Source organism: Zingiber officinale, chromosome 6A (assembly GCF_018446385.1).
Source record: "Zingiber officinale cultivar Zhangliang chromosome 6A, Zo_v1.1, whole genome shotgun sequence".
Classification (NCBI taxonomy): Eukaryota; Viridiplantae; Streptophyta; class Magnoliopsida; order Zingiberales; family Zingiberaceae; genus Zingiber; species Zingiber officinale.
In genome coordinates, this window is record NC_055997.1 from 122,786,884 (window position 1) to 122,805,946 (window position 19,063).

The following is a 19,063-nucleotide window of genomic DNA, read 5'->3' on the forward strand; positions in this document are numbered from 1 at the left end:
GAGATTAAGTTCTTTCTACGAAAACAGATATTTGAGACTCTTATAGTCAGTGAGAATCTCAACTGTAACGTCATATAAATAATGTCGCCAAATCTTCATGACAAAAATAATGGCGACTAGCTCCAGATCATGTACAGGACAGTTCTTCTCATGCTTCTTCAACCGACGAAAAACATAGGAGAATACTCTATTGTGCTGCATCAAAACGGCGTTCAAACCCTGAATAGATGCGTCGAGGTAGAGGACATATCCGTCCTCTCCAGAAGGTAAAACCAAAAAATCGAAGTCGACACTAGTCTCCACTTCAGCTCCTAGAAGCTGGTCTTGCATTCCACAGTCCAAGTAAACTTCACGCCTTTCATGATCAGGCGTGAAAGTAACATATCAATCCGTGAGAAACCCTCAACGTATCTCCGGAAATATCGAGCCAAACAAAGGAAGTTGCGAGCCTCTTCTATAGACTCCGTCTACTCCCAACAGTAACAACCTCGATCTCCTGTGGAACCACGGTATACTCCTACTGGTGACCGTGTGTCTAAAACATCTCACAGAAGACAACCAAAATACGCACTACTGATCTTCATATATAGATGTTCTCGTCGAAACATCTCCAGAACTATGCAAAATGGTGTGCGTACTCACCGCGGATCCGAAATAGATCACAACATCATCAACAAAGACAATGGACACCGATCCAAACATCCTGGGAAATACTAAAATCATCAAGTCTCTGAAAACATCTAAGGCTTCCCAAGCCCTAATGGTAAAATCAAGACACAAAATGTCCGTATCACAGACATTCCTAACCATAAGATCTCTGATAATAAGTCGGAAATCTAATCACCAACAACATAAATCACCAAAGAATAGATCCTCTAGTGTGAGAGCAACGCTCCATCACACGAAATACCATATATGTGGGAGCAACGCTCTACCACAAAAAATCCTCAATATGTAGGAGCAACGCTCCACCACAAATAATCCGAAATATGTATCTGCAATAAATATGGGAGCAATGCTCCGCTACAAGCAATCCACAATATGTGGGAGCTACGCTCCACCACAAACAACCCAAAATATTTGGGAGCAACGCTCCACCATAAACCAACAATAGTATGTGGGAGCTACGCTTCACCACAAACGATCCATCAGTGCTTAGGACACCTAACTATCTAGCTAGAGACTGCATGAGGTCACTCTATCACAGGTCACTGTGGGCAGCCAAGGGTATAACACCCTAATAAGAAAATCAAATCCATCGTCAACTCTATCATCATCCTAGTGGTTCGGTCACCCACTAATAGGAGAATTAGTTGACAGGGTAATATAACAAATATCATAATGTAGACATTTAACATTCTACATTTAACATAGGTAGAATCATCATGATGCTACCAACCATACATCTGGCACACGTGCACACACAACATATGTATGATCGACATAATCCTCCAATTACTCACAACATAGGTATAAATCATCGTGATACCTCCAACAATGCATACCGAACCCGTGTGCATATATCAACGTAGGTATAATTAACAATACACCTCAAACAACACTCACAACACATACCAAATGAGTATAATCACTTAATACTTCCAATAAAGCCTAATAAACATAAGTGTACTCACAAATCACACAATCAACAAGATACCTCATATACCACACCAAACACATATATACCCACACTATCCACAAATGAACTATCCATCATAGAACTCCTTCAACATATAACAATCATATGTACACTTCATAGATATGCATAATCAGCATATTTAATCCAATCTATCACACCAACCCTATGCCATATTCGAAGTTATCCAATTAGGTACAAACAGTCTACAATTACAGTACCCATGGAATAGGATACTTCGATCCTCTATACCTGGTCGAGCCGACAACGATATACTATTATTTCAGTCCTTTCCACGTCAGTACAAGTCATGTACTTAAATGTGCTATAGATACATAACTAAGCACAAGTAACCCACAAATGATCCTCCACAATCATAAAGGTATATCGATCCATGACAACTCAAATCGACAAACGTAAATCAGTCTTCTACTGACCGATCTAACATGAATAAATCAATTATCTACTAACGAAATTAACTAAGATAACATGATATACTACTGGCTAGGTCAACATAAATAGGTAAATACTATCCACTACATAACTAATAAAGAGGCTGGTATGTGCCTCAATCTGCTAACCAAATAGTAGTAACAGAAGCTAAAGCTACTAGAGGTATGATATGTAAAATCACCAAAGCCTATAATCCTTAATCTCTATTAAGGTCAATCAAGATCAGTGGCTAACCCATCACATATAATATATGCTACAACAACCAGACAGGTACTAGTAAAGAGTGCTAATACATGTCATAGACTGTAATAATGAACAGGGCATAAACTAATCAAAAAAAGTAGGATAAAATATACCAACATACCTCCTATAACTTGGAGATGTCCTGCTTCTGCCAAGTCCCAAAATCCAAAAAGTCACATTGAGAAGACTAAAACATGAAATCCGAAACACGAGAAATAAAACTCAGGAAGTCGATCTCCGATACCAAATAAATTGGTATCGATAAATCTATCAGTAATACATAGACGTATGGACACCGCTCTGATACCACTAATTGTCACGCCCAGAGGAGTCTCTGTCCAAGAAATTTGGCAAGATCTCCCCTGTACGGCGGACAATCAAACTTTTCTACAAGCACTATATACCTCACCCATGCTGGAATAATAACAATAAAAGAAAACAAACACCACGCAGTTAATATCAAATTCAGCCTACTCGGCTGTACCAAAACCAAAACATAAAACTGCTAGCCGGCTAGGCTTACACAACCAATAACAAATACAAAACACCACACAACAACATCAACCCTCCAAAAATAAAACCAGAGTACAGAGCTAAACAAACTGATACATAAAACAAACAAAACATACGTGAAACCGATAAGTCTTCTGATGTGACGTGGGAACCAGCAGACAGGATACTCCAAGCGACACCAAAACCAACCTGGTACCTGAAAAAGATAGTATCAACGGGGGTGAGTTCAACAACTCAGCGAATACCAATGGACATGAGTAGTAAGATATATCTAACAGCAACAAACATGGAATACAGCTTCCTAATCATATATAGGGAATACTCAAAACTGAAAGGTAACTGAGGAAGCTGTACTCACCAGGAACTCCTATCCAGACAAAAGGGTCATCAAACCGAAAGTGTCAATAATCCTGTATGCAGGTCAAAAGTATGTATCCAACCAAAATGCAGCAACCAAATGCAGCAAACACAATCATAAAAATATAAATGCATCAATGCATATGATGCTAATGATGCGTCCTGGTCACCCCTGACGCCAGTCAGTCATCTCACACACAAATGGTGAGACCGAGTGGGTAGGGCTGTGACAACCGTGCACTGTCGTCACTACTCCCGATGAGTGACCGAGTGGACGGATGCTGTCGAGTACTCCTGTCCCGTGACCCCAAATCATAAATGGGGAGCTCAATGCTCTCAACTCCCAGACATGATGACGGGAGGTATCTCACGGCCACCACCGAGTCACCGACCAACGGCCAAACAGAGTCCACCGTCTCGGCTACTACGCTACACTAAATGCCAATGAGCTAAACAGAAGGAATCGTCACGGCTACCACGTGAGTCCTCGACCAACGGAGCCAAACAGCAGAACCGCCACACACCTGCCTGATATACCACTAAACCATGAGTGGGGGTATGTGCAGTACATGTAACTGGCGATGGGCTCAACCATAGTGGAGCCGACAATCGCACAGCATGCAATCATGATGCATGTCACTATGCACAACAAAAACTGATCAATATAACCATATCCATAAATACAAAATGGGTACTGTAAAAGCGATGGTCACATACCAAGATCTAGAGTACACAGGTCAGATAGAATATCAAAAACCCTATGTCCTGAACATAATAAGTATGGAATATCCTGATCAACATAGAAAAAATCCATATATACATAATATGGGTACCCCAGTATCAGTAAGCCAAATCCACAGATCTAGGGTATACAAATCCTCTAAGGTATAACAACCTAGACCCAAATCATATCCCTCTTCCATAGCATATGTACCAACAATATACACAGATCAAAGAATCAGGATCTAAACACCCGAATCATATATGATATACAAATAGAGGTACACAAATCTGATATGGCACTAAAACCTAAGTATCAGATAATCTAGATACACAGGCCAGAAACAACAATCCAAATCCTAGTCCTAACCTCAGTAAGCATGGTATGTCACTCTAGAACTAAGATACTCATGGTAACAAGATAATCATGGCAACAAATCACGAGATATAAACACGGATACATCACAGGTGACAAACCTAACATGCTATGGATATCAAACAGTGTCATACCAAAGGCAAACATGTTCATTGCATGTAGTTATAAAATACTATGCATATCCAATGACAATATCATAAAAGATAAGTCAAGAGGTACCCGCCTCCAGTATAGATCGAATCGAACCAATTCCGATGTCGAGATGTCCGTCTCGAATCACAGTCCTGTAACAACATGATATATATATATATAGATTTAGCTAATTACGTATAAATTAATTAGCCAAATCAAATCCTCGAGAAGCTAACATAAATCCACAACAACCAAATATCATCGTCTACAACTAACCAAACCACCACATCTGATAATCAAACCAACAATCATTCATCCTATCCACATCACACTACTCACATCCAAATGTAGACAAGAATAAAACTTCAATACTCACCTAAAACCAGATGAATTGTTGTTGACCCACAATTGAAGAGATGAAACTGTATGCTGCTGGAAACTCAGCCAAAAACCATAGTAAACCCGCTGCACCTTTCCATTCAAACATTCCAAATCAATATCCATAGAACCACAACCAAGAATTCCACTCAAATTCTTGATTTATAACATTTAACTAACAACTTACCTCCTTTGAATCCTCAGCTGATGATACGCTGCTGGAGAAGGTTGCTGTCAGAAAAAGATGACTTGTACGAACTCTAGCAACAAATCCTCGACCCTACAAGAATTGCCACAACTAACAATCTGCAACCCAACACCCCTAGATCAAAATCAACACTTCCACAACTAAGCATAGAATCAAATCCTCAACCCTTACCTTTAAGAATCGCTGCTAGGGCACGGAAGGAAGTTGGCAGTTGTGCTGCCAAATCACAGCAGAGGCTAGGGCATGACCTCCGTGATAGAGGGTCTCTCCAGCTCCGACGGTAGCCGACGACGTCGTCAATCGGAGAAGAACCGGAGATCGGTAGAGGGGAGAGGCACAGGATTGAATCTGTTGGCCGGCGGTAGGGTACAGGAGAGGCGAGAGGAAAGCTAGGCACGGTAGGAGAGATCAACGCCGAGTTGGCTAGGGCACGGCGTGATCTCTGCGCGTCGGCGTTCTTGCTCTCAGCGGCGGAGAAAGCTCGGCTGCCGGCGTTAGGGCAGAGGGGGGACTGCGGAGAGGGTCGGCGGCGGTTAGGGCACGTTGCTTCGGCCAAAAATCCGGCTCTAGCAGGGCTGGCAGTAGGCGATCGGGAATCACCGGTGTTGAACAGAGAGAGGGAGCGGAGAAGAGAGCAGCTCCACACCGGCGACGTCGGTCAGCAGCGACGATGAAGAGGAGAGGCTCGCGATCGGGTTGGCGTCGGTGACAAGAAGAAATCGGGAAAGTGAAGAGAAGAATTAAGGAAAAGAAATTAAATACCTAGGGTTAATTCAATTAAACCCAAAGTTCATTCCTTAATCAACTCCCAACTTAATTAGGATAGCAAAACAGGCTTTCTCACAGCCATTAATTGATCTCCTTAAAACGTGTCATACAGACTCCGTTTAATTCCCGAAAAATATCTAAAAATTCCGGAAAATTCCCTTATCATTATTCGCCATTTTTCCGGTATTTTACACGCTTGCTGGCTGTAGGAATTATTGACCAGAGGACTTTTGGCGACTCGATCAACATAGAAGACAGCTCACCCTCCGGGTCATGGAGATGCGGTCAACATTCCAGCCACGTCACGCCGGCAGATCCGTCTTCTCATATTCCCGACAGGAACAATTTGGCGTCGTCTGTGGAAACGCACCTGGTCTGGAACGTGAAGACGGACGACCCAGAAAGTTCCGCCATCCTCATGGCATGGATGAGCTTCGACGAGTATATCGTATCCTCCTCACTCCACGGGTATTCGAGAGTCGAGAAATTGAGTCAGATCCTCTGCTGGTCAGCAGGTCAGTTTTTCAGTTACATTCTCTTTCGGTCATAGAATTTATCATAGTTTCTAGAGCAAGGACTCCCGTGCCGGTCGACCGGGTTTCCAGTATATTCAAGCCACGGGCTCAATGCCGAAGACCCCGTGCCGATCGGCCGGGCGTATATCATCCGAGCCAAGGGCTCGATGTCGAAGACCCTGTGCCGATCGGTCGGACGTACATTAGCCGAGCCACCGGCTCGATGCCGAAGTCCCAGTGCCGATCGACTGGGCGTATATCATCCAAGCCAAGGGCTCGATGTCGAAGACCCGTGCCGATCGGCCGGGCTTATATCATCCGAGCCAAGGGCTCGATGTCAAAGACCCCGTGCCGATCGGCCGGGCATATATTATCCGAGCCACCGACTCGATGTCGAAGACCCCGTGCCGATCAGCCGGGCGTATATTATCCGAGCCACCGACTTGATGTCAAAGACCCCGTGCCGATCAGCCGGGCGTATATTATCCGAGCCACGGGCTCGATGTCGAAGACCCCGTGCCGATCGGCCTGGCGTACATTAGCCGAGCCACCGGCTCAATACCGAAGACCCGTGCCGATCGACCGGGCGTATATCATCCGAGCCAAGGGCTCGATGTCGAAGACCCCGTGCCGATCGGCCGGGCGTATATTATCCGAGCCACGGGCTCGATGTCGAAGACCCCGTGTCGATCGGCCGGGCGTATATTAACCGAGCCACGGGCTCGATGTTGAAGACCCTGTGCCGATCGACCGGGTTTGAGTTATGCTTGAAGATCGTTGAGCGGCGACGTTTAACTCTAGAGTCGAACCGGCGATTATAAAAACCCCGGCTTGAAGACCGTCGAGCGGCGACGTTAAACTCTAAAGTCGAACCGGCGACTATAAAAATCCCGGCTTGAAAACCGTCGAGCGGCGACGTTAAACTCTAGAGTCGAATCGGTGACTATAAAAACCCCGGCTTGAAGACCGTCGAGCGGCGACGTTAAACCCCCCATCTTCACGGACCAGCTTCGGATATTTCATCTCCCCCGTTCGGGGTCGAGCTTATTAGAGCAGCTATCTCCCACGTTCGGGGTCGAGCGACCGTCACTGGTCTCGGACCAGCTTCAGTTTTTTCATCTCCCCCGTTCGGGGTCGAGTGGTCTTCACTGTTCTCGGACCAGCTTCAGTTATTTCATCTCCCCTGTTCGGGGTCGAGCGATCTTCACTGGTCTCGGACCAGCTTATCGGTTATTTCATCTCCCCCGTTTGGGGTCGAGCGATCTTCACTGGTCTCGGACCAGCTTATCGGTTATTTCATCTCCCCCGTTCGGGGTCAAGCGACCGTCACTGGTCTTAGACCAGCTTCAGTTTTTTCATCTCCCCCGTTCGGGGTCGAGTGGTCTTCACTGGTCTCGGACCAGCTTCAGTTATTTCATCTCTCCCGTTCGGGGTCGAGCGGTCTTCACTGGTCTCGGACCAGCTTATCGGTTATTTCATCTCCCCCGTTCGGGGTCGAGCGATCTTCACTGGTCTCGGACCAGCTTATCGGTTATTTCATCTCCCCCGTTCGGGGTCGAGCGATCTTCACTGGTCTCGGACCAGCTTATCGGTTATTTCATCTCCCCCGTTCGGGGTCGAGCAATCTTCATTGGTCTCGGACCATCTTATCGGTTATTTCATCTCCCCCATTCGGGGTCGAGCGACCGTCACTGGTCTCGGACCAACTTCAGTTTTTTCATCTCTCCCATTCGTGGTCGAGTGGTCTTCACTGGTCTCGGACCAGCTTCAGTTATTTCATCTCCCCCATTCGGGGTCGAGCGGTCTTGACTGGTTTGGGACCAGCTTATCGGTTATTTCATCTCCCCTATCGAGCGATCTTCACTGGTCTCGGACCAGCTTATTGGTTATTTCATCTCCCCCGTTCGGGGTCGAGTGGTCTTCACTGGTCTCGGACCAGCTTCAGTTATTTCATCTCCCCCGTTCGGGGTCGAGCGGTCTTCACTGGTCTCGGACCAGCTTCAGTTATTTCATCTCCCCCGTTCGGGGTCGAGCGGTCTTCACTGGTCTCGGACCAGCTTATCAGTTATTTCATCTCCCCCGTTCGGGGTCGAGCGATCTTCACTGGTCTTGGACCAGCTTCAGTTATTTCATCTCCCCTGTTCAGGGTCGAGCGATCTTCACTGGTCTCGGACCAGCTTATTGGTTATTTCATCTCCCCCATCTGGGGTCGAATGGTCTTCGATGATCTCGGATCAAGTTATCAGCGCATCGTATTTTTTATCTCCCCCGTTCGGGGTCGAGCGCTTCTCTCTGGTCACAGATCAGATTATAAGAGCATCTATCTCCCCCGTTCAGGGTCGAGCGTACATCGCTGGTCTCGAGCCAGCTTCAGATATTCTATCTCCCCCGTTCGGGGTCGAGCAATCTTCACAAGCGTCTATCTCCCCCGTGCGGGGTCGAGCAGTTTTCATTGGTCGCGGACCTGCTTAGTAGATCTCCTATTTCTCCCGTTCAGAGTCGAGCGCTTCTCACTGTTCACAGAGCATCTTATCAGAGCATCTATCTCTCCCATTCGGGGTCGAGCCGCCTTCACTGGTCTTGGACCAGCTTGTCGGCTCTCATATCTCCCCTGTTCGGGGTCGTGCCAGCTTTAATGATCACGGGCTAAGGTGTCCACTGGCTCCATACTAGGATATCTCACGGGCTCTATGGCCGCTCGGCTAAAGACTAGCGTCCGAGTGCCTTCGTTTTCCGGGCTACACTTCTGATCAGCTCACGGGTAAGGTGTCCGCTCAGCATCATCCCACTCAGTATTAGATTGCCAGGTCGACATTTCACGAACGTCCGTTCGACATTCTGTGGGTTGTTCGGTCAGCACTCTCGCAGTCATCTGACCGGTATCGCTTGATCGTCAGTTCGGCCACATGCTTGAGGTAGGTCGCACGCTCGGCATCGTCCGCCCGACGTCTATCCACCCGAGCGGCATTCTTTCGATCGCCCGGTCGGCATCTTCGCGGTTGCGCGCTCGGCACCGCTCGTTCACTCGGCCTACTCGTGGTCCTGTGCGTCGCTTGGTTGATTATCATTTTACTCACCGCTCACTTGATATTTTGTCGTTCGCTCGATACCGTTACCATCTTACGCGACATCACTACTATAATGACCGCTCGTGTGGCATTATATGATGGGTTCAGCGATGCAACTCTGTTAGCGATAGTGATTCAACTTGGGCGATGGACTGTCCAGTCAGTCGGACTTGCGCCTCCTTTGACTAGACTTGAAGGAGGGGCTTGTGATCCGAATGTAAGTGGATGGCATAGGAGTGGTTAGGGAATAGGGAAAGGGCAGTTTTGTCATTTCAGTGATTGAGGGTTTTTGCTCGTAAAGAGCACTGTTCACACAGCGCCAGAGGAGGCTCTCGGGTGGTGGTTTTCCACTGCCAGCCAGGGAGGAACGTTCTCCCTCTCACGTCCTTCGCCAGCGCTTGACGCAGCCGCCGGCGCTGTTCTTCTTCTCTCCTCTACCTCTTTTTCACTCCAGCCCTGTCACTGGGAAAAGGGGAGGTCGGGTTTTCTCCGTCGCCGCCGACAGGAAGGAGCCTTCTTCCTCCTTTTCAGCGCCGACGCTAACCGTCGGTCGCCGCCTACTGCCGGTCTCCGCCTCTTCTCCTCTCCCTCTCCTCCTCGCGGGGCCACCACAGTACCGACCTCGTCGCCTGGACTTGCGCGACCACCAGCGACAGGCTTGCATAGCTGTCTCCTCCCCTCCGCGCCACTGCTGGCGCCGCCTAGGAGGACCGCCTCTACCTCCTGCAGGCGTCGCCACTGTCGCAACCAACTCCATTGGTTGCAGTCACCGCCGCCACAGCTTCCAGCGCCGCTATCACAGCCACCCCCATCGGCTATTGTCGTCGCCCCCGCTGACTCCAACGTCCTATGCTACCTCCCGCTGCCAACGACGCCTCCAACGGCGACCGTAGATGCCCCGGGCAGACGTCGTCGTCACGCGCCGAGTAGCCGCCGCCCGAGGGGTTATGTTTCATACTATTTATCTAATTCGGCCTGCGAGCCGATAGAGTATTCGGTCTTCGGGCCATTATTGTATTCTAGCCATCGTGCCCCTAGTCCAGCCTGCGATCCGATGATGCAGTCAGACCGCGCGCCGTCTTGCGGAGCCGTGTCGCATTCGACTCCGAGCCACCGGATTCAGCTGCTCAGCTGGTGGACATCTATCTATTTGCCAGGGTCATGACGACTTGATCCGCATCTTGACTAGCTCACCGATCCATCTGAGGGCGCCCCCTGGGGCCAGGGTACGTTATCGTATCTTTTTTGCATTTATTTCACTATTCTGTTATCAGTGTTCGGCTGCTTATATATTTGTGTGATTCGCTTCGAGCACCGAGGTACCAGAGACCGGGGCGACCCAGTCGTTGGCTGTAGGGATTATTGACTAGAGGACTTTTGGCGACTCGGTCAACATAGAAGACAACTCACCCTCTGGGTCATGGAGATGCGGTCAACATTCCAGCCACGTCACGCCGACAGATCCGTCTTCTCAGATTCCCGACAGGAACAAATTTAATTGAATGGAATGTTTTAGATTTATTCTATAAAAATAATTAAACTTTTACTCACTATAAAAATACTTCCATTATTCTAAAGAAAGTACCATTGATATCAGATATCAAACTGCCCGCATGCGAAGGCTTTGTTCTTCAGCGTCTCATAAGAACTCGCCCATCATTCTCACAACTTGACTCATCTCAGGTCTTTTCTCTGGCCTCTCCGCCGTGCACAATAGCGCAATTTTCACCATCCGCTGATCTTGAGCTTTGTTCTTCCTGAAGCTCTCCGTCCTCCATTTCCTTATCCGTCGACCGTCGCCACTTCCAGTATCATCATACCAAAGTTGTAGACGTCGGACTCCTGCGTAGCCTGCTCCTTCCCACTCGCCAGCTCCAGCGCCAGGTACCTCTGACTTGCTGGGGCGACCGCCGTGAAGGTCCCTCGGTCAGAGGAGTAGCCCGGCGAGCAGCGGATGTTGGCGGCGAAGTGCATGATCCCTCACTCGGACACGCACCCGTTGCCCTCCTCGTCGATCAGAATGTTTGACTGCTTCAGGTTGGCGTGCACTAGCGGGTACCTCGTCTGAAACTTGTGGATGAACGCAAGTCTGTCGCTGGCGGACACCAAAATCCGCTTTCGGCTGGCCCAATCTAGCGATCTTCCAGTACCTGAAGCATTGATCGGGTTCAAATCGTGCATTAAAATCGAATCTTTGAAAGGATTAGCGTATTACTGTCTCTCTGCAACAGGGTTTGAAGGTTTTCCACGAGCTGTTGGGTTAGAATACACAGGAATATATAAGAAAAATATGCCAAATATAAATTTAACTTATCAAAGAAAATTTTATATCGAGATACCTTCTACATGCCTCTATGATCCTTTAAAGACACCACAAATGATAAGAGCAAAGACTACGAGATCCATAAAATAAATAAAAAAAACAAGCTAACGACGTGGGGACTTAACATTATCATGTCTGAATTATTTTCTCACATTACTCTCCCTAATCCTGACATAGTTGTAAATCACGAACGCCATGTAGATGTCGCATGGCAGCTAATTTCACTCCAGGCAATGCTTTAGTTAACGCATCGGCTCGTTGTTCTCCGGTATTAATGAACTCAACCACAATCTGTCCTCTTTCAATACATTCTCTGATAAAATGAAACCTTGTATCTATATGCTTGCTTCGATCATGGAATACCGGATTCTTCATGAGAGCTATCGCAGTTTTGTTGTCAACAAATAAAGTTACCGGCTTTGGCTCTACACCGGTTAATTCGCTGGCAAGACTCCTCAACCACAAAGCATGGCAGGCCGCAGTTGCGGCTGCCATGAACTCTGTCTCACACGATGAAAGCGCCACTGTCTTCTGCTTCTGTGAATTCTAGGACACCAAACTTTCACTAAAATAGAAAATCATTCCACTTGTGTTTTTCCTCCCATCGAGATCACCGGCTAAATCACTGTCTGAGTAGCCGAATATACCAATTTCCTGGGGTCCCTTTATGTAAACAAGCCCAAAATAGATTGTACCTTTCAAATACCTGAGAATCTGTTTGACTACTTTGTGATGCATGATTGTAGGCCTCTCCATGTATCTGCTCGCCATTCCGACAGAATATGACAGGTCCGGTCGTGTGTGTAGCAAATATCTCAGACAAGCAATAATGTGTCTGTACTCCGTGGCGTCAACTGGAGTCCCTTCCAAGTCCTTATGCAACTGTGTCTTGGGTTCCATTGGATGCTTTGTGGCATTGCAATCTGTCATCTTGAACTGAGATAGAATTTTCTTGGCATAAGCTGATTGTCTAAGGAAAATTTGGCTTTTCTGTTGCTCCATTTCAATCTCTAAGTAGTAGGAAAGAAGACCCAAATCACTCATCTCAAATTCTATCATTATTTGTTGTTTGAACTTGTTGATTTTCTCTGCGCTACTTCCTGTCATGATAAGATCGTCGACATACACTCCAACAAGTATACTTGCTTCTCCTTCACCTCTTGTATATACTACATGTTCTTGAGTGCATTTTTCTAAGCCAAGCTCTTCTAGACTCCTGTTCAAACGCATGTTCCAAGCTCGTGGAGCTTGCCGCAGTCCATAGAGGGCCTTGGACAACTTGTATATCTTATGTTTCTGATTTTGTACTTTAAACCTTTCTGGTTGAGTGACATATATTTCTTCTTCTAACTCTCCGTTAAGAAATGCTGACTTCACATCTAGATGGTGTACCTCCCAACTTTAATTTGCCACAAGCACAAGAATGACTCGAATAGTGTCGAGTCTAACGACAGATGCAAACACTTCTTCAAAGTCGATGCCTTGACTTTGTACATAGCCTTTAGCCACTAATCTTGCTTTGTGCTTAACGACTTTCCCATCTGAATCTTTATTCAATTTGAACACCCACTTTAGGCCGATAGACTTGTGGCCTAATGGGAGCTCAGTTAAGTTCCGGGTATTGTTCATCTCAATAGATTTCAACTCTTTCTCCATTGTTTAGTACCAACAAGGCTCGGTTGCAGCTTCTTGATAATATGTCAGCTCTTCATATATCATCATCATCACCTCACCCTCTTCTTCATCAATACCAACCACTTCCTCAGTGTTGGCGTAGATATCAGCAATGGATCTAAAACAGACCAGTCCTTCATAAGACTCGGGTGAGTTTGTTATCGAATGCGAGGAAGCTCTATAGGTGTTCGATGATGGTGTAGATGGACTTGACGCTCCTGTCATGGGTACCACGGCTACTGCCGGTGTTGTGACATCTTCCGCTGCGGCCTCAATGCCTGCTGCAACAATCACCTCGTCGGTGTCGAATGCATCCACCACCATAAACTCTAGTACCTTTTCTTCATTGCTGGCACCTGCATTCCATGTCCATTCGCAATTTTCTCGAAACATTACATCTCTACTTACTTGTAGTTTGTCATGCCTTAGATCAAATAGACGATGAGCTTTGCAGCCTTCCTTGACACCCAAGTATACTATGAGTGAGCTTTTGTCGTCAAGTTTCTTGAGGTAAGGGGCTGTATTTTTCACATATGCAACCGAACACTCTCAAGTGGGCGAGATGTGGTTTTCTCCCCATCCAAGCTTCAAACGGCGTGCGCTCTCCTAGCACCTTAGTTGGGAGACGGTTTAACAGATAGATAGCATGCCTAACCGTCTCTCCCCATAACCTTACCGGCATATGTGTACCCTTGAGGAGAGATCTTGTCATGGCCATCACGGTGCGATTACGGAGCTCCACAACACCATTTTGTTGGGGTGTATAGGGAGCTATGAGATGTCGCTCGATTCCTTCATTTTCACAGAACTGAGTGAACTCCGTGGATAGAAACTCACCGCCCCGGTCTGTACGGAATGTTTTGATCTTGTATTCAGTCTTATTCTCCGTCAAGAATTTGAACTTCTTGAATGCTCGGAATGCATCATTATTTGCTGCCAATATAAACACTCACATCCACCTTGTGAAATCATCAACAATCAGAAGAAAGTACTTGTTACCAGCTAGTGTATATGGTGAGATTGACCCGAAAATATCAGCATGGAGAAGTTCCAACGGCTTCTCCGCTCTATAGTTTGCTTAACACAGGAATGACGACCTTGCATGCTTGGTGATCACGCACACCTTGCAAAGCTTGTTCGGCTGGGGCAATGGAGGCACATCAATCGCCAATTTCTTCTCCCCTACCAGCTTTAAGTCATGGAAATTGACATGTCCGAGCCTTGTATGCCATAACCAGGTTGGGTCTTCTAAGCTTGCTAGGAGACAGACTTGCTTGAATGTCTTTAAGGTTGTCTTGTACAAGTGATTTTGTGTTCGTTTTACCAGCATCAAGAGCTTCCCGCTCCTATCAATCACCTTCATGGTATCTCTTTCCATGTGCACCTCGTTCCCAGTTTCTGTCAATTGACCGAGACTTACGATATTACTACAAAGTTTCGGATGTAGTATACCTTGTGGAGAGCCTTCCGATCGCCGTTCTTGCATTCGAACACAACCGTCCCCTTGCCCATGATCTCAATGGTTGATCCATCGTCAAACCTCACCCTCCCGGTGATGGTTTCATCTAGTTCTTAAAACTTCTCGCGATGGCCAATCATATGGTTGCTGGCACCGTTGTCAAGGTACCAGACATCTTTATCTCCTTTATTAACGCTGTGGTACATCTCCGATAACAACCTATCTTCACTGAGCAGAATGGTATCCTGTCACTCACGCCTAGTGTCAGGCTCCTTGTGGGACACGGTCATCATCAGTGCTGGCTCTTCATTGGTGGCACAAGTGAGGTGAGCCTCATCATCACGACGCTTATTGTAGCATTCAGACACGTAATGCCCCGTTTTCTCACAATTGAAACACTTTATACGACTCTTGTCACGAGTGCCTCTGTCGTTGCTGCTAGTGCCTCCTGCACTGTCTTTGCTTGGCGTACCACGGCCATGACGGCGTCCCCACTCACGCCCACGCCCACGCCATTTGCCACGACTAGGGATGCTGGACCCACGCCCCTTGCCTCTTGACGAAGTATCCACGTTGCTCCCCTTCTGTCGCATTTGTCATGCAGCATGAGTAAGTAGGAGCTCACCTTCAGTGTCGTTGGTGTTGCCGCGAAATTGTAGTGTTCGTTCTTCGTACGCCTTCAGTCACCCAATAATCTCCTCAAATAGTATCGACTCAAGATCGTGAAACTGCTCAATACCGGTAATAATAGGGAAGAACTTATCAGGGACAGAATCAAGCAACTTCTTTACCAAAGAGGAATCTTCAAGCGTGGAACCAAGAGTGGAGAACTTGCTACTCATGGCGTTGAGTTTGCCAGCAAACTCATCAATCGTCTCGGTCTCCTTCATCTGGAGGGCGTCAAACTCGCTCTTCAACATTTGTACGCGTGCCTTCTTCACCCGATCACTACCAAGGTACCTCGTTTTGAGGTTGTCCCAGACTTCCTTCACTGTCTTCTTTTTTGCAATCTGGAGAAGGATGTCTTCGGGGATACATTGCAAGATGTATGCACGCGCCTTTTTGTCCTTCTTTGTATCTACTTGGGCTCCTTCCACTAGCTCCACCGCCTCCCAGTCTCTCTGGGCATCAAGAATCGCCTCTGTCTTTATTGCTCACACAGTGTAATTGTGAGGGCTTAGCATCGGATAGGGAAATGACACCTCGCCGTTCTCCTTCACAGCAACTTGTGGGATGCCAGATATTTTTGTGGAATTGTGGATTCTTGGGTGTTCTATACTGCCAAAGCTCTGATATCAAATGTTGGCTTAGAACCGATGAATAGCACACCCACAGCACATAGGAATATATAAGAAGAATAGGACAAATAGAAATTTAACTTATGAAAGAAAACCTTACATCGAGATACCTTCTACACGCCTCTACGACCCTTTAAATACACCACAAATGATAAGAGCAAAGACTTCGAGATCCATAAAATAGGATTGGCTAACACTAGATCCATAAAAATAGGATCGGCTGAGTAATAAGAAATTATCAAGAAAATAAATAGAAAAAATAAACTAATGACGTGGGGACTTAACCTTATCATGTCTGGATTATTTTCTCACATGGGTATGTAGTCTTAGACGAGCAACTTCTCCTCGTGAGCATCGTAAAATGCCTCCAGGCTCACCACATTGGGATGCCACACCCTCCCGATGATACGCATTTGGCGATCGAATACCTTACCTCCCTGCGCGGCTGAAAAATGCACCGCTCTCAGCCGCTTGACGACGACGATGATCCCTTCCTTGAGGACGACCTTGTAGGTACTTCCAGAAAACCCCTTTCTGAGCACCTCTGCCAACACTTTCAAAAGGCAGTCCAGCCGCAGATCCTCCCCTCCTTTGAAGCAGATCAACCCTTTCTCCTTCTCCTTCAACTCCGTGATCTCGATCTCATCGGCACTACCCAGGGATTTCAATAGTTCTTCCTCAGCCACAAATACATACTGACAATCACCGCCACACCGATAGCGATCACAAGCAAGTTGCCGACTCCGATCGCTAAGAGAACGGTAAGCCTGACCTTTGTTAGGGATCTCGGACTGGATATGTGTTCAGAGGAGGAATTAAGGGAAGGGGACGAAACTGGAGACTTTTCAGCTAGCCGCGAGATCCCGCCGTTGCAATCAGGCAGCGGAGAATCGCAGAGGCCAGGGTTTTGATCAAAAGACGAGATCGGGAACTTCGATAACAGGTCGGCAATCTACCCCGTCAATCGGTTACCCGACACGTTGAAATCTCTAATCCTCCCAAACCGAAGTCCCTCTAACCCGCCGGTAAATCGATTGTGCTCGACTCGGAAGGAGGCCAGGAAAGGAAGCGCCGCGTCGAGGGAGCCATGAGTTGGTTGTGGGAGAGGTGGAGATGCTTCAACCTAGCGTTCCGGTAGTGGGTCAGAGCGGGGAGGGTGTCGTAGAGGGAATTGTTTTTGAGGCTGAGGACGCGGAGGTGAGGAAGTCGGAGAAGGAACGAGACATTGCCGGCGAGGGAGGCAGCGTCGAGACAGACGCTAGCGACACTGCCGCAGTAGCACGTGACGCTAGCCCAGGAGCCAGAGCAAGGATTGCGACCCTCCCACGTGTGAAGGACCCCATTGCCATCTCCGATGGATGGCCTGAAAGAGAGGAGGTCGGCATCATCATCGTCGGCGCCGACCATATTGATGACAACGAAGGTGAAATACACGAGCATCTGTGACATTGCGACATACTTAGCCAGTAAGAAGAACACTGCAGTCTCAATATATATAGAGGGACGAGTTGGCGGGAAGTGCTGTAATTGGTGGGGATTCGAAAAAGAATGAGGTTAAGAGAATAGGACACGAAGAAGATACCAAGGGGAAAAGTGCTGGGTGAGAAGGCATTTCGATGGAGTCTTTAAAGTGATTGGGGTCAAACGGAAGAGTTAAGGGACTTAAGTTGACTGATGGAGAGGTGTAGTGCAGTTTGCCAAGTAGTCCCTCCGATGGAGGTATTGGGGCGAGTAAATCGACTTTTAGCATCACGAGTGCAGTTTGCAAGGGAGCGAAGGGTTGACGTTTTCCAAATATTCTCCATTGTCCAGGGAACAAGCTAGGGATTCGGCTCAGAGCTGATGAGATTTTGGAGGTGAGTCAATGAGGATGATCAATGAGGCAGTTCGATGACAAAAGTCAATTAATTATTTAAGAGATGTTTTTCTTAATTTATTGAGGGTCATTCCAACTTATAAAGTATAATAGTTCATCTTCGATTGTTTTACATCTCACACATCTTCGAACTTTCATGTTTAGTACTCAAAATATGTTTTCAAGATCATTTATAAAAATATGATTTTTATTTTATTTTATTTATAAAGATCCTTTTATGGAGTAAAATATAACATGAAGATTTATTCAGCGAAGTAAAATAACACGCAAATCTTATTAGCATAATCACTCATCGTGAAACAGAGTGACGTTGTACTCGACGACGGCGTCGCCGGAGGTGTCGTTGACGGAGTGCGTCCGCAGGAGTGCAAACCCCTGCGCCATCCGGAACTTTCCCCGGCCGCCGATCACGGCTAGCTCACGGTCCCCGTCCAGTATGGGATTCTGCGAGAACACGCTGAAGGAGCTGCCGTTGAATGGCCCAGCCGTGAAGCCGTAGTCCAGCCCCATCACGAACATCATAGACCGCCGAGACGTCGACATGGAGAAGCCCCGCGCGTAACCTACAACCGGCGAGTCCGCCTCGGGGCCCTCCCTCAGCGGGTCGTCGAGGACGAACAGGTTGCCGAAGGCGGCGAGCGGGCCGCCGGTGCGGCCTACGGCGGAGGCGACGAGGACGGCGCTGGGGTCGGGCCCGCCGATGGTGTCGTGGAAGAAGAAGTGGAGGTTGGTGGTGACCTTCTTGGCTTCCGTGGACTGGTGGAAGCATTGAGCCACCAAGAAGGCGAGAATAACTAGAAAGGGAGCCACTCCTCTGCCTCTACTCGCCATTGTCGTCTCCAACCCTCTCCTCTTTCTTTGATTTGCAAAAAACGGGGGCTTTTACGTGATTATATACAGGAACAAGAAGGGCACATTTGGAAAATTAATATGAGAGGGGATTTCGTGGGATTAATAAGTAGTAATTTATTAAAATGTGGATTCAATTAGGGTTGTAAAAAAAGGAAAATTTAATATAAAAATATTGAAGATTTTTCCTATTCTTGATCATTCTTGCATGTAAACA

At 47.2% G+C, this 19,063-nt stretch overlaps 1 protein-coding gene across 1 annotated transcript; it reads right to left on the reverse strand.

Moving 5' to 3' along the window:
• Window positions 1-18,193: 18,193 nt before the first annotated feature.
• On the reverse strand, window positions 18,194-18,856 carry LOC121994368 (dirigent protein 4-like). The gene has a single exon (XM_042548430.1). It carries the CDS (start codon window positions 18,826-18,828, stop codon window positions 18,283-18,285), a length of 546 nt encoding a protein of 181 aa, XP_042404364.1. The 5' UTR covers window positions 18,829-18,856; the 3' UTR covers window positions 18,194-18,282.
• Window positions 18,857-19,063: the final 207 nt, after the last annotated feature.

What these genes read in the sequence shown, in the direction of transcription:
- LOC121994368 (XM_042548430.1), bottom strand. Translation starts at nt 18,828, where the DNA reads ATGGCGAGTAGAGGCAGAGGAGTGGCTCCCTTTCTAGTTATTCTCGCC.